General features: G+C 39.2%; 1 protein-coding gene across 3 annotated transcripts in view; it reads left to right on the forward strand.

The window, feature by feature from the left end:
- The window catches only part of UVRAG (UV radiation resistance associated), a 330,142-nt gene that overhangs the window by 294,235 nt on the left and 18,695 nt on the right, over positions 1 to 17,212 (forward strand). For all 3 annotated transcript variants that reach the window (XM_054439837.1, XM_063672095.1, XM_063672094.1), the window contains exon 14: positions 9,568 to 9,659. In XM_054439837.1, the coding sequence (XP_054295812.1) occupies positions 9,568 to 9,659 (92 nt within the window). The remainder of the gene's footprint in view (positions 1 to 9,567; positions 9,660 to 17,212) is intronic.

The raw sequence follows: 17,212 nt of genomic DNA on the forward strand, positions 1-17,212 counted from the left end.
CAGACTGGAGTGCAGTGACACGATCTCAGCTCACTGCAACCTCCGCCTCCCAGGTTCAAGCAATTCTCTTGCCTTAGCCTCCCAAGTAGCTGGGATTACAGGCACACACCACCATGCCCGGCTAATTTTTTTGTATTTTTAGTAGAGACAGGGTTTTACCATGTTGGCCACACTGGTCTCGAACTCCTGACCTTAGGTGATCCACCTGCCTCGGCCTCCCAAAGTGCTGGGATTACAGGCGTGAGCCACCATACCCAGCCTCAGAAATGTCAAATTTGATCAGTTTAGAGAGTAAGGTTTAGCTGTGAAGGGAATCAAAGATCCAGATTGGGCCAAAGGTCAATGCAGGGTATTTTGGGGTAAATCGAGGTACACAGGACTATCAACATGAGGGCAAGGAGCAGAAGTTGGGCCTGCTGGACCTGCTGAACAGCATGAATATCTACATTAATGGATCCTACTCAAGTCTACTGACTCATATAGCCTTTAGCCTCCAGAGAACATAGCCCTTCTTTGATGATCACTGATTAAAACTGATTGCAGTTGCATCCAAGGTCGTGATTTACCTGCTTTTGACAAATTTGTAGTTTTGCTTTGATTGTTTATTTGCAATATGCATTACTGATCCTCCTTAGCAACTCACAAGGATTGGAAGTGATAGAGACTACACTAACAGGTTGACTCCAGAGTTGCATGAGTTTAATAGTGCTTCTAGTTGCTTTCTGGCCAATATAAGATTCCAAAGCAAAGGACCATCTTAATTGAAATATTTTTAATATGGCAGATTTTATAACAGTAAATTTAACTCAGATATAATCTGTGCCTTGTGAATACAATAAAGCAACATATGATATAAAGAAAAGAGCCTGTAAGGGTAGAACTTGGCAGACTTGGATTCTGGCCCCTGGACTTAACCTCTTCAACCTTAGGCCATTTAACCTCTCACTTTCTTCAGAGATGCCATTCAGCTCTAGTATTAATTCCATGATTCTGAAAGCAGCTGATAGTGTGACTGGAAGGAGAAATGAAAGAAGCTTTTTCAATTACTAGACTTAAAAGCTTCTAGTTTTGACTTCTAAGCTTCAGTCCTCAGAATGGTAGACCTGAGCTGTGTCCAGTGTTTACGTTATAACATATCTATTTTGGAAAAGACTGGCACGTGTTTATATATGGGATTGGAAAAGTACTTAGGTTGTTCTTGCAACCAGAGGCCCATAATCGAGTTTTTATATTTTTCCTTAGAGGTATATATTGCAATGACTCACTGTAAGAAACAATATTATTGCTCATATTAAATATTCTTTAAGTAGCTTTTCCATGTCTTGAAAGAATTGCATTTTCTTCTAGGAAGGCAGATTTTGTTTTTGACATGGTGGTACTCTTTTTTTTCAAGCACATAATCTAGTTCTTTTCATGTCAGTGAAACTTAGTAGTACTTAAAAATGGATTGAAATACTGGTAACTAGTTCCACAGAGATGTTTGCCTACATAAGGCAAATCTGTAAAGTTAAATCTTTGATGCATATGTGCATTTTTCATTTCGTATTTTCAGTTCCTCCAGACCATTTCTCTTTGTAGTCAAATTCATTGTAATCCCATCACGAAAGTGTTGATCTTTTAGTAACCTTTTTTGAAGCATTGTATTAATCCACATTCCCTCACGATAACACACGGTTTGTATCAAACATATCATGCAGCTTAGCTCAGGCCACATATGGAACTAATAAGTCAGGCAATAAGTGGCTTTGTGTGAATGAATACAGTTTGGAAGGGTGGGGACGTGTGTGTGTTGTCTAAACTGCATTTCTCCTGTGCCAAAACCCAAATGACACAATGATTCCTGAATCCCCAGAGGCTTTCCTGGCCTGGAAAAATTGTGTTTAAAAAATAAAAATAAAATTGAGCACTTTGATATTAAATTAAACCTCTCAGCTCAATAGGAGGATGCTTACTGGGTGCAAGAACACAGCATTTATTTCTCAGCAGTAAAATCATACTACATTTTAAATATGATCTCCAGAGCTGCAAGTGGTCTTCCCTCATCAATGGAGCAAATTTATCAAGCTGCATGAACTAGTTAATTCCAACTGCAAGAGCTGTAACGTCATAGTTGATCTGTCTTATTTGATGAAACACAAAGTGGATGTATAGTGATTTGAGAAGAAACCAGCATGTGGCTTTGGAAAAACACTATATTTTTATACAAAAAGGGGGTATAGGAGAGGAAAACAGAGAGAACATAAATAGTTAATGGAATTGACATGGCCGTAGTTGTCTGTTGTGGTCTGAATGTACTTGTTGCTTGGGTTTTCTTTCTTTTTGCTTGTTCCAGTAACTATAAAGCCAGATCTTCCTGGTTTTTTTTTTTTTGTTTTGTTTTTTTTTTTTTTTTTTAGCATAGAGATTATCTTTTGCTACCAGACAATACAGTTTGTTAATTTTTCCAGGGAAACCACTGAACATTGTTTCTCCCTACTTCCCATCTAAATTATTATCTAAGTGTAATTTTCATCTTGGTTGCCTACTAGCCATAGAGTTGAACAAAATCTTAATTGCCCCCATGGAGTCCTAAATCAATCAAAGTAAAGCTGAAATTCAAACTAATTGAAACCAAAATTCCACTTAAAGACTGCTTAGACTCTTTTGGTGGTGGTGGTGCAGTAGGAAGTTTTTACAAAAGGTGTTTATTTCAGAGGCTAATTTGAGGCAGTTAGACAGACCCAAAGCAATATTTTATTTGCCTGGTTTTCTTGGCATCTGCCTTCCCCAATCAAAAATGAGAGCAGAAGGAGCCATAATGTTTAGGGAAGTGTGGGATTGATAATAGTTGGTGAGGGCAGGTGGTTGATGGAACCTGAAGTAAGATTTCTTAGAGACAAGAGTACTTCAGTCTTTTAGCCTGTCCATAGCTGCCTTTGCAGTTGTTTCCCTCGTTCACTCTCTTGCTTAAAACCCTGGAGTAGGTTCTTACTGCTAACCAGCAAGATAAAGTTGAACTCTCCAGCTTAGCACTCTTAGCCCTCAGCAGTTGTAATGACTACCCTGTAAAAGGCAGGCCTCAGGAACTTCTATTCTCTATAAAAATTCTAATTGAACTCTTACAACTATCTTATGAGATAAATATTGTTGGTCCTGTTTTATAGACAGGCATAGATTGGTTATGTAACTTGCTCAAAGTTACACACATTATATGGTGAGAATAGGCTGTGAGTCCAGGCCTCTCATTCTAAAGACAGAGAGCTGATTCACGTTGCCTAGCCTAGTGGACATTCAATAAATATTTGCTGAATGAATGAATAGGACGTGTAGAGACTTAGTAAATGTAGTTCTTTCTCCCCTTTCCCTATCCTTATCCTTTCCTTCTTCACCTGGTTCCTTCTTTTTCTTTCTGTTTTTACTAATATCTTACCAGGGAGTTAACTTGTTGAAGATTATTGAATTTTAAAAAGTTTGAAAATCATTTGACTAGCCCAAGCAAGGAAGGAGTTTGCGTGACCATACAGCAGAGCTGGGTCTTTCAGCAGGTCCCCTGACCACTCACATCATGTTTCAGTCTTTCCATTTCACTATATAATTATGTTAAAGATATTGACATGTGTGTGTTTATTCCTGCTTCTCTGGAGTGCATGCAGTCAGAAGCTTAATGAAAATTAGCATTTAAAAAAGTGAACAGTGTACTTAAGATTTTCCCTTTGATTTGAAGTAACTCTTTCCTTCTTCCTTTTCTGCCCCCCATTCTTAGTAGTTAAGTGGTAAGCCATTATTGAACACTGGCTTTATGCCCAGCCTAGTGGTAGATACTGTGACGATGATAATGTGGAGAATATATATATATATATATATATATATATATCTGGTACATATATATATATATAAATATATATCTGGTACATATATATATATGTATTAGTAATGATAACAGGTAGTTTATATTGAGCACTTACGATGTACCAGATATTATTTTGGATAGTCTATATACTTTATCTTATTTAAACTTTACAACAGCTCTGCAAGGCAGGCAACATCCCCATTTTATAAGTAAGGAAATGGAATCTGAGAGAAGTGACTTATTCAAAGTCAAACAACTAGTAAGTGACAGTACTGGTATTCGAACCCAGCTCTTCTGCATTTAAGCCTATTCTGTGTCATGATGCCTCTCATTTCTTCCTGTACTGTATTAATTTAACTTGTTAATTAACAAGCATTTATCAAGTACCTATCCAATTAGTTAAGGCTTTCCAAAAAGAACAAATGGAAAAGTGGTATGGGGAGGAGTTTAGGGTCAAGGGTAAAATGCCCACTTACCTACAGTAATCAGAGAGCTTCCAATGGAAAATGGAACTTCTGTTGGTTCTTTGAGAATAGATAAGATATGAGATATAGGATGCCTAGAGAGAGACATAGAGACGAGAAAGAGAGCTTTCTGCCAGAGTAGTGAGTACTGTGTAAAAAGCTATCAGAAGAGTTGTTAGCCGATATTGAAAAGCTGGTTTTTTATATATAAAATCTCAGATATATATATGAGACTTTTATTTGTTTGTTTGCTTGGAGACAGAGTCTCCATTACCCAGGCTGGAGTGCAGTGGCACAGTCTCAGCTGACTGCAACCTCCACCTCCCAGGTTCAAGTGATTCTCATGCCTCAGCCTCCCGAGTAGCTGGGAGGCGCACACCACCACACCTGGCTAGTATTTTTAGTAGAGATGGGGTCTCACCATGTTGGCTAGGCTGGTCTCGAACTCCTCACCTCAAGCAGTCTACCTGCCTGAGTATGTTTGTTTAAGTCACTTCTCTACTGAAATGCTACTAATAAGGTTAAATAATTTTAAAATTTTAAATTCACAAGGATGAAAAGAATAGACAAGACCAAGAAAATTTAGAAAATTGCAAGTAAACAAATGAGTGATAAACTGACTTGGCAGAAGGCTTTACGAAGCAATATAATCCAAACCACAGACTCCAGAAGGATGTGGTGGTACCGAGTACCTCATGAAATTTAGGGACAATACATAGAGCTAAACATAGGAGGGTAGGTTGACAGTCTATAGAAAGAGAAGTAACACTCCCAGTTCACTTTTCCCACTCTGTGTAGCCAGTCACTACGTTCCCACATGCCCTAGTGGGAAAATGAAAGTTTACTTGCTGAAAAAGATTGAGCCCAAGAAGCTCTGAACCTAAACTGCTTGATATACTGGGAACAAGAAGGAAGGTACCTTACCAAAAGGTGATTACGTGAAAGTGTAACATACCAACACAGAGTTCCCCAACTGCCTTTTCCAACTTTATTCCCCAAATAAGATCCAGATTATGCCTCAAGACAGAAGATTGGAGGATTCATTGGAGGATTCTTTCTGGGGAAAAAACAGAGGCAGCAATGAAAAGTACTGGGGCTGTAGTACTAACCTTTCCCCGTGGAAAGGCTGGATTTCCATCCACTCATTCTGCAATGAACCCTCCCCCACAGCCAGTCATCAAGCACTGCCAATGCACAGACTTCCTTCACAGCTTTTTAGAGTCTCACAGTCTCACCTGTAAAGATAAACTAACAGCCAAAGATTACTAGACATTAAAGGAAAGCCTCTAATATTAAAAAAAAAAGTCTAAAATAAAGTGAAAAAAAAATCCAGAGGGTAAAATGAAGAAAGAGAAGGAGACAAAATAATAGGAGAAAATGATCAGAATTAGGCAATAAGAGTATTCATATTGAAAGCATGTACTAAGTGCTCGGCCCAGGGAATGAAAACAGACTGAAAATGATGAATGAAAGACCGAAATGAAGGCTTATCACTATGAAATTTCAGAATACTAAGGTTAAAGAAGAAAGTCCTAAAAGCTTCCAGAGAGAAGAATCAACTTACATTCAAAGGATCAGGAACCAGCATGTTAACAGGTTTCTCAGTCACCACGTGAAAAGCTAAATGGCAGTAAAGAAATACTTTGGAACTACCTAAGCAAAAGTATTTGCAGCCATGAGTTCTATACCTAGGCAAACTATCATTCAAGTATAAGAATGGAATAGTTATATTTTCAGATATTCAGGGTGTCAAAAAAGTTACCTCCCATGCTATCCTTTCCCAGAAAGATATTATAGGATACATTCCACCAAGATGAGGCAGTAGATCAAGAAAGAAGACAATCTAGGAAATAACAGCTTCAGCACAGAAGAAAAGTAAACAAAATTTCCAGCATGATGGCTAAAGAAGCTTGTAGGAATATAATGTAGCAGCCAGTTCAGTTGAAGCAGAGAGAGGAGGCTTCAGGAAATATATCTCTAAGAGCAAAATGGACTTGATTAATTTTATGGTGTATTTAGTTAGATTGAGAAGAGTTTTAAGGTTTTTTATTTTATTTATTTTTTCTTTTCTCTTTTCTTTCTTTTTTTTTTTTTTGTTTGAGACAGGGTCTCACTCTTATCACCCAGGCTGGAGTACAGTGGCACAATCTCAGCTCACTGCAGCCTCAGCCTCCCAGGCTCAAGCAATCCTCCCACCTCAGCCTCCTGAGTAGCTGGGACCACAGGCACGCACCACCATGCCTGGATAATTTTTTGTATTTTTGGTAGAGACAGTATTTCACCATGTTGCCCAGACTGGTCTGAAACTCCACCCGCCTCGGCTTCCCAAAGTGCTGGGATTATGGGTGTGAGCCACCACGCCTGGCCAGTTTTAAGATTTTTGTTAGAGTTTGGGGAGTATCTAGTGACAAGTACATAGAAAAGCTCAACTGGTGGAAAAAATGGCAGTTATCACTTCCAGTGAAACAAACAAAAAAGTACAAGAAAGGAATAATACATTACATGGCTCAGCAGTAAACAGTATTTATGTAGGTATAGTGAGGTAAACAGTAAATATTGATTTAATTTAAAATGTGATATTGAATGTATTGAGAAGATGAGGAAGGGAACTGTGTGTGGGAGAGTAGAGTCAAGTTCTCATATTCTTTAAGAAAAAGCCAGTAGATAATGTATGGGAAAGGGGATAAAATGTTTGTGTGAGAGCAAAGTGGTGTAAGAGTGCTAAATTCTCATCTTTCATGGTGGGAGCATAGTAGATGATGTCTCTAACTGGAGGGGAAGGGAGAATAAGAAATCTTAATATAAGCATATTATTCAGAAATATGAGGTAAAGAAGAAACAGCTAAAAGGTGTTCTCAGAGTTTGGGGTAGATAGAGCAGAGAACTGCTTTTTTTTTTCATTATAAATCTTATAGTGGTTTAGACTTGTTAAACCATACTTATACTTTATTAATAATAATATATGTGTTATGTATGCATTTATTTTTGAGTCCCCTATGTGGAAAATTAAAAGGGTAATATGGTAGAATTCGGAGCTGTTATTGAGCGGTTCTAGCCTTGGCTTTGTCCTTTATCATCCCTGTGACTTTGGGCAGGATGCTCTTGTCTTCCTGGGCCTTAGTTTCTTCATTTATAAGAGGAAGAAGGTTGGAAAGATGATCTCCAGGGTCTCTTTAAGCTGTAAAATTCAAAGATTCTATGATTTTAAAAAAAAATAGTACTATGCAGCAAATGGAGAGTTAAGACCCAGACGGAGGCTTGAAATTCCCACATTTTTCTTTTTTTGGTTAAAATCAGACTTGGAGAGAAATTTTCACTGTGGTCTCTGAAAACAGTTCAACACCCATCTTCCATTGTGGAACCTGGGGCAGGCAATTGTCTGTGTACTCACTCGGAGACACATAGCTTAGTGTTATTTCAGTAAGTTTTTTTTTTTTTCCTTGATGTTTAATATTTTTCAGTATGAATCACAGGTAAAAGTTCCATGCCATGTGTAAACAATTTCACTTCTTATTGAAACAATGAATTCAGGAATGTCATGTTGGGATATCAGCCATTTTGCTTTTATCAATGTATGGAAAAATGCATTTATATTAATACAAGAAATGATGTCATTTAATATGGGGTAGATCTTATAATTCAAGGTCTGCAAATCTCAGGAGGTGATTAGGTCACCAAGCTAGGTTTGAAAAAGGAAAAAACTATTTTCCATCTGCTTTCTCAAGTATTGTTACCAGTTTTCATCTCAGACTTTGGGGTAGATGGTAGAGAGTAGCATGGTTTGTGAAAAGGAGGCCCTGGCTGATAATATCTTTGCCATTGAACCATGTGGCCCTGGATAATTTACTTCCCCTTTCTGGGGTTCAGTTTTCCCATCTGCAAAAGAAAAGGATTGGCTGAAATAATATTAAAGATACCTTTTACTTTTAACATTGCATGTTTCTACCTCCTTACTTTATGTGTGTATTCATTCAAACCATTCAGGAGACCCAGTTATGTTTGGAGGTTTTTCTTAAAAAGCCCAGAATCAGTGAGAGTGAACTCTTTCCCTAAGTATCACTCAAGCAGAGAAAAATCAGTTGAATACTAGAGTCAAACAAAAGAAAACTGACTGTTTTTAGCAGGTGTTTATTTATGCCCCCTGTTGTCTTACTCTGAAGCCCTGCTTTCTATTCACATGATTTGTGGTTTTATTTTTTAAGAGAGGGATATATTTAAAAGTTTGACTTAGCCACTCTTAAATTTAAGTGCTAAAAGAGTAAAACCTTAAGACTGATGCCTCTTCACATTTGTACACCGACATACATTTTATAAAGTCTATAAACTTTCTTCATGTGTAATATGTCATTTGAAAAACACATTTTTGCAGAGCTGTGTTGTCCACTTACTGTGTGTTTGATGTGTGGATGAGCATGTGTGTGAATATGCACATCCGCTTACCTTGGCTCTCCGTTATGGTCAGTTATGGAAGCAAATGGTGATATTCAGAGACACAGTGAAAGGAAGTGAAGAACAGACCGATGAAAACCATTAGCAAGTTATCCAGAGTACTCAGAAAGACACTTAATTTTAGAAAATTGGCCTCTAGCAGAAATAAATCAAACAAAGGGCAGATCTAGCCCACAAGCCAGCAGTTTCCCTATACCACCTCTCCAGCTATGTACTCTGGTCTGGACAAAGAGGAACGTTAGAGACTCAAGAGAAATATAGAGCACAGCCTCTGTCAAAAGTGAGTTGCAGTGTATTTGTTTAATAAGCATTGAATAAGTACCAGCACTATGCCAGACACTATTGGAGTCAGAGATGAATACAAGATGGTCCTTATCCTTGTTTATACAAAGGGGAGGGCTGAATGGAAGCTGGCAATATCTAAAAAACACTGGTTTTCTGGTATATGTCCCTGGAGTTGGTGTTAGCAAACCCTACCAGGGTCGGGGGGTAGAAAAGAAGGCTAGATACAGGGGTCTTTGAAATATCCTGATTCCACAGTTGGTCACTCTTAGTCTTCTCTAAGTTTAGAGGGCAAGAGAACAGTAAGTAGATGAAGAGGCTACCTTAAATACCATCGTAATTTAAGTGGATGTGCATACTCATACACATGCTTATCTATATGTCAAATACCCAGTAAGTAGACAGTACTGTGAGGCTGATAATAGTATCAAACATTTACATTTCCTCTTTTAGAGCTCAAAAAAATAACTTGTTTAGTGGTTCATTTTTCCGAAGCTTATAATCTGCCAAAATATCTTTAATTCTATTTTTTCACCTTCACAGCTAAGATATCAACATGGACTAGGGACTCCAGACTTGCGGCAAACCCTTCCCAACCTGAAAAACTTCATGGAGCATGGACTAATGGTCAGGTGGTGAGTACCTTTATCTCTGATAACCAGAAACTGTAATGTGGATAGGATCCTGAAAATCTTTTCTGACTTCCACATTGCTCCACACCTGCCTCTGAGTTTTCTTCTGTAATGAGATATCGGAGGAAAATGAAAGGTGCCATCACACTTGGGGAGATCTAAGCTCCCGTCTGGCTAAGGAGGATGTAGCCCCCTTGGAGGGAGGAGGGGCCAAGGGAATATTGCTTGAACTTTGGGAAGGTGGCTGAGCAAGGAGCCCTGGAGGGCATTGCTGAGACAAACTGGAAGACAGCCAGTATGATTCATGGTAAGGGAGACCCAGAGCCCCTTGGACCTTTCCAAAGAACAGGTGAAGGGCCTGATTATAGAATGAGCATCAGGACCATGGCTGTGAGCATTAAAGGAAGAAAGCAGATAAAGAATAGGTCAGGGGGTCAGGACTTAGTTTGAGACCAGTAGGTACATTCTGAAATGTTGCTTGTATGTGGTGTCAGTGCCTGTTGAACCGTGAGGGCAAGCTGCTGCTGAAAGTGCTCCGTCCGGGTAGACATGGACCTTTTGAAAAGAGAAGGAGAGAGGGGAAGTCTGATACAAAGAAGACATTAGATTCATTCACTTGACCTAAATGGAAAGCTGTTGGCTGTATCCATTTAGTAGTTCTTGAAGTTTGAATTCTTGGGTAGTGGGCAGTAACTTAGAAAATCACGTGCCTGGAAAGCAGGCCTGTAGAGTTAGACAGCTGGGGGCAGCACTGGCTTCTGATTCCAGGTATTTTTCTCATCATGTGCTGTGTGGATTTGAAATTCTACCTCTCTGAAATTTGATTTGCTCTGCTGATGTGCCTTCAGAAAAGTAAAAAAAACTGTGGTTGGTCTTTACTTTGATTTTCAAAACGGCAAGTTCCAGATGTCTGGTCTTAGATAGGACTCCTGTTAAGCAAATACACAACTGTTTAAAGAATTCCACTCAAAACATCAAAATAATTATTAAAGCTTGGTGTTGATATGGACCCGGATGCCTTCAGGAATATGAGAGAGGAATTAAGTTTTAATGTAAAGTAATAAGAAAAATAAAAGTGAGCTAGCAGGTATTTATTTAGCTTGTCTCTGTGTAAAGCTCTGTGATAGGTGCTTTAGAGAGAAACGAGAAGGCTCAAGTCCTGACCCCAAGAGATGTGGTCCAGTTGGAAACAAGGCGCAGAATTCATGAAGAGGTTTTCTAACACAATGGTAAATAACCTAAAATAATGAGAAAATTGGCAGCCTACAACACTAATTAATCACACTAAATGAATCTTGCTCAGTACAGATAGCAGATTGTCCCTGAACCATTTACTGAAGTGTCTGTCTTTTCTCCACTGATGATAATGGCATCTCTTTTGTAAAGCAAGTTCGCTTATCCATAGAGATCCATTTCCAGGCTCCCTGTTCTGTTCTGTTGCTTTATTTGGCTTAGCCATCGATTAGTATGACATTTTTAATTATTGTAAGATGTAATTTCTAAAAGTCTTGTTGAGATTTGAGGATGAAATAAAAATCAAAATGTCCATTTTACTACTGATAAAGCTGCTTGGAAAATGGAGCTTTAGATCTGAAATAAAACGGGCTTGCAAAGATATCACTCAAAATTAAACTTATCCTCATAATCACAATGTAAACTGGAGAGCCACAGGCTTTCCCTACAGAGTCAGGCCCTTAACTACATTGGCAGACAGTGATCAGGTGACTTCTCTGCAGGAGCCCATATAAGGCTGAGCCAAGAATACCCGGTTGCTATTTTGCCCTCTAAATTCACCACTCAGAAAAGTCCCTCCTCCTCTGAGAGAGTAACAGGATGGAGAGAGCCAAGAGTGTTAACTCCTAAGCCATGTTCCTTCATAGGAAGGGAAAAGGAAAATACCTCCAACTTTCTTGATATCTGTTAGGGAAAAGATAACCTCCATATCTGTTAGGGAAATATCTGTTAGGGAAGGCTTTTCTTCAAAACTCTTGGCTTTTCTTGACTTGACTCTTTGAGTGATTTCACAGCTTTATGGCATTGGGTCTTCCTAACTATGAACATGTTATATCGCTTGCTTTTTTAAAACATACCTCTGTGAGGTTTATAATTTTCTACATAAAAGTCTATGCATCTTTTATTAGATATACTTAGTCCTGTTAGCTTACAGTTTTGGTTGCTGTTGTAAATTTTTTTATTATAATAGTTAACATTTTGTGGCTGGTGTACAGGAATAGCACTGATTTTTAGTATTTTGAGAGTGTGTTCTGGCTAACATTAGTTACAATAGTTTGTTTCTATTCTCTTGGATTTTTTGCGTATACAATCATATTTTTAGTGAATAATGGTATTACTTTTTCTTGTCTTACTATGTTTTATTACAGAACAGGAGCAGTGATAGTGGATATCCTTGTCTTCTGACTTAAAAGAGAATGCTTCTAATTTTTCACCATTAAGTATTATATTTATTGTAGATTTGGGTAGATATCCTACAGTAGCAAAAGGAAGAATTTTTCTATTCCCAGCTTACTAAGAGTTGTTTTTTAATCATGAATGTGTGTATTTTGAATTTTACCATGCTTATTCTGAATCTATTGAGGTAACACTACATTTTTCTAATGTTAAACCATCTTTGCCTCCTGGTCATGATGTATTATTTTTTCCTACATTATTGGATTCTCCTTGGCTAATATTTTAGAATGTCTCCATCTGCAAACTGAAATGAGACTGGCCTACAGTTTTTCTTTCACATAAAATCCTTGTCTGATTTTGGTTAGAATTGACCAAACATGATGAGGTTATAAGAGCTTCATAAAATCAATTGAGGATCTTTACTTTGTTTTCTACTCTCCATAACAGTTTATATAAGATAGGAGGAAGTATCTCTATCTTAAAGGTATGGTAGAACCTGGAAAAAACTAGTGTATTTTGTTTGTTGCTGAGGAGAGTGTAGATTTTTAACTACTGATTTAATTTTTGTAATGCTTATAGGTCTGTTTCTGTTCTATTTTTCCAATTCCTCGTTAACTCACTCCAGTCTGATTTTTAGTTCTATGAGTATACTGAAATTCCTTTTATCTAGCTTGGTGCCTACCAAATTCTAAACGTAGACCCAAACTCAAAGGTCACTTTTCATCCTTATCCTGTTCAGTGGCACCTGGCCTTGCTGGCCATTCCTGCCTTCCTGAAACACTCTTCCTTATTGTCTTCCACAGGACTGCCCTCTCCTGGCTTTCCTGCTTCTAGCTTCTCCATGGCCCCATCTTAGGCCCTCTTCCCTTTTTCTCTCTCTACTCTCTTCTTTTTCTCTCCTCCTCCGCCTCCTCTCTACCCTCTTCTTAAGTGTTCTCACCCATACCCATCGTTTTGAAAGCCATATATGCTTATGACTCCCAAAGTTTTGTTTTCTGTGTAAACCTCTCCTGCACACTCTGGATAGCCAGGGGCCTACTTGACTCTGCCACTGGGAGTATTACAAGCATCTCAGCCTCAACACAGCTAAAACCCTGCTTCCACCAGCATAATTCCTGTCAGCTAATGGGATCCTGTCTACCCAGTTGCTCAAACCAGGGAATCATCCTTGATCCCTTTCTTTTCTTCACTCACATCAGAGCTAATCTTATTCATCAGCAAGCCCTGTCATCACTATCTGCAAAATACATATCAATCTGTTCACTTCCCATCTCTGCTATTGCCACTCCAGTCCAAGCCACCACCTTTTCTTACCCAAACAGCTGCACCAGTGCAATTTGTCTCCCTGTCTTGTCCTGCCTCTGTCCACTCTCCATGGTAGCCAGAATGATCTTTTTAAATGTTGGCTAGATCTTAATCACTCTTCAGCTTCAGTGGCAAGACTGAAATCCAAGTTTTCTTCCATAGTCTACTTGGCGTGTGCCTCATCTGATACCACTCCCTTTCCACTCACGTCCTGTCGCTGTACTGGCCTCTGTGTAGTCATGTGAATAAGCTCTTTCCTGTCTGAGTGGTTGCACTCACTCTTCCTCTGTGTAGAATGTGCTCTGTCTCTTCCTTGTTTCCTACCACCATCTTCACCTCATCGCCTCATAGGGAGGGAATAGTTTAAGAAAAGCAGCTTTATGAACACAGCAGCTTTATTGGCAATGAATAGGCACCTTGGCTGGAATGCAAATTCATTTTAAGAATGGAGAGAATCTGGGCTTTGTGGTTCCTTGGCAATCCTTTTTAAGAAAAAGAATACAAAATTACAAATACAAAATTAGAAATGGAAAAGCATTTGGAATGAGAAACAAATCACAACAAATTACTGGAACCTTAGAGATTAGGTCCTTTTCTTCTGAGACGTCTGTAGACAATTTACTCAAATTATTTACAGATAAATGCTTCCTCATTGCAACCTGACTGCCCTTCTACTCCTAAAACACTGTAATTTCCAGCAACTCTCAGTTCTAAGGTACGGAGAAATTAATTGACTTTCCAGGCATAATTGACCCATGAACCTGTAGCCATAAAACTAGAATCTAGGTGTCCTGGCACTGATGCAGCAAACCCATTAAGCTCCAAGCTCATACATTTATAAATGTAGTGCCCCTCTGTGCCAGCTGTGTGCCAAGCACATTAACACTGAGTGAACAGGCATGTGCCACTTTATGGTACTGTAACGTAAAATAGGCTACTAAAGTAGATGCAAAGCACTGCAAAATGAATGCTACATATCAGTTCCAAGTAAAGATCACGGCAGGAAGCCAGGCTGGAAGTCACAGAGCTAAACAAAGCCAGAGCAAGCACTTTGAGTCTCAGAGGAAATCTGAGAATTTCCCAGAGCAGCCGTGGAGTAAGGAGTTACCTCTCAAGCCTGTGCTCCTTAGGGCAAAGGGTAAAAAAACTCAGGTTCCTAAGGGAGGCTCTTACATCTTTCGTAAAGCAAAACACTTCCATTTTCTGTGTGGTTGTTACCATTCACAGATTGGTCCCTGTGGAGGCAGATTGCTGTATGTTCTTTTGGTGTTGAGGATTTCATACTGGCTGAGGATCAGTGCATTCACTGAATTCCTCCTTATGGTAAGCTTCAAAGTTATGTGACAGCTTGTTTTGTTTTATTTTGTAAAGAAAAGCTGTGATAAAAATCCTTTTAATAAAGTAATTCTTTTTCTTGCACATTATAGAATTCTTAGCTAATATGAGAATGATCAATCTGATTAATCCTAAAATGAACCCCCATTTTTTTATGAACGCAGTTGCACGGGGCACAGCTCTCAGTGATTTATGCCAGGTCTTTCCAAAAGGAGTGCCCATTTTTTCATCCTAAAATTATAACCTAGTCGTAACTGCCAAGCAACACAATTTTGAAAAGCAGAATTTCAGCTTAGAATCTGTGCTCTTGAATACTGTGATTAAAAGTCACCAGAATGTCATTTAAACATCCCAGTTTTCTTTTACTATTGCCTACGTAGTGATCTGAGACTCAGATTGACATGCACATGCACCACTCATGTGGGTGCTGAAGAATGTGCACGCAAGCTGCAGCCTAATGGCTACCTGTAAGACGATAAGTTTAGAACTGAGTCGAAGAGATTATGTGCAAGGTTTCTGTGAATGGGCTGTGTGATGGGGCCCCAGCATCCAGGTCCTCAGGCAGTGCCTCGATTTTGTCTCTCCACCACTCTCCCACCCTTTCTCAACTGACCCCCAGGCATAGCACTCTGATTTGTGACCTCTGTTCTTTACTTAGGCAAGTTCCCACTACCCAGAATAGCCTGCCCCTTCCTCTGCCCTATCCAGATGTTGCTCTCACTTCAAGATCCAGCTCATATCTTACCTCATTCATTCACTCACTCAGCACCACAGTGGCGGCTACAGAGATAAGTATGTATTCCCTCAGTAGCTTAGAGTCACTTCTTTGCCGAGTCTTACCCACTAGGCTTTTGAGCAGCTTGGGTCTGGGGACCACGTCTTACTCATCTCTGTGGCCCCAGCCTGGCATTACGGAAGCCAGGGAGGCTAGAGAAGGGAATGAAGAAGCCATCTGAGCTGTTCTACTCATGGAATATGCTCCTTGAGCTTGTGTTCAAGGAGCTTACAGTCTAATTAAGGTGGTGAAATAGGAACAAAACAACATGTACTGAAAAAAGTAAAAAGTACGACATGCTATAAGGGAGAGTTATTTTGAACATTCAGAGGAAGCCCTTTAGTTCCCGGTGTGAGGGGTGTAGACAAACCTTCACTAAGGAGATAACATTTCAGTGGAGAGTGGATCTGGAGCAAAAGAATAATTTGGCCACATGAGGATTGGGGTATAGGACAGAGTAGGTTAAGGAACAGCGGCCCAGTTAGGTGGAAAGACTAGGACTATGAATTTGAATACCAGCACCACCATCTGCCGTCTCTGTGACCTCACACAGGTTTAAGCTGCCTGCCTCAATCCCTTTACCTATAAAATGAAGGTAATAGTGCCTACCTAATAGTGTGGTCATAAGAATTAAATAGGTAAGTACCTAGCATACTGCCTGGCACTTAGTAATACTTAATAAGCGGTAGCTTTTATAATGAATAAATGAATCGTCGTTACTGTCTATATCTTTTTAAAATTAAATGAATCCTTTGCTATAGGTGTTTTTACTTTGACATCTATAGTCATCTTACAGCTAGGTATAGAATATGGCTCTTGTTCATATTTTGGCTCATGCTGTCTTGTACATTAATGGTACAGAAGATTTACCATCTGTCTACCTCTCACTTTCCCCAAGTCCTTTGTAAGACCATTCTGAGGCCTTAGAGATAAGTACCCTAAAATCTGTTTGCCTACAAACTTTTTTTGGTACCTGCCTTCTCAGGTAACTCTCACTCATAGTTAGAAGTTACGAATAATAAAATCTCTTACTTGCAAAACTTTCTATGTTTTTATTTAAGCTTGCAAGAACCTTGTGAGGGTAGCTGGGCAAGAAGAATGACCACTATTTTACAAACCAAAAAACTGAGACTCAGTGTGCCAAGCGCCTTGCCAAGATCACGTGATACTAAGTGATGGAACTGGGACCAGAAACCCAGATTATCTGACTCCTGATCCCATATTCTTTTTACAGTATCACAGTGCCCATTATTGGGTAATGGCCATTCTCTTCCTTCTCTGCCCTTCCCCTGCCCTCCTGTCTCTGTGCCACCTCTATTCTAGTGCCTCCTACCTTCCTCAGGGAAACCCACCAGAGTCAAATCCAGAGCGCTGGAAAGATACACTGCAAAATCAGGCAACAGGCCTGGTGGAAACATTCCTGGTTGTTTATTCTACCTCATTTACCTCCAAGAGGGAGGAAACTAAAAGTAATAAAACTTTGGGAAGAATTTAACAACTTTAAGACTGAAAGAAACAAAAACGATCACGTTTCAACTTCATTGGTTAAGAAACAGGAACACTGAAGAAGGAAGCACGTGGGTCGGGTGAGTAGCCTAAAGCATATTTGCCCATAGTGTTTGTGGAATGCTTCCTGGAATGGCATGCTCTTTTTTTCTGAATAAGAAAAAGGAAGAATAAGAATAAGATGAAAGCAAGATTTCAAAGCCATCTGTCCTGTTTTTTTCATAGG

This window comes from Pongo pygmaeus, chromosome 9 (assembly GCF_028885625.2).
Source record: "Pongo pygmaeus isolate AG05252 chromosome 9, NHGRI_mPonPyg2-v2.0_pri, whole genome shotgun sequence".
NCBI lineage: Eukaryota > Metazoa > Chordata > Mammalia > Primates > Hominidae > Pongo > Pongo pygmaeus.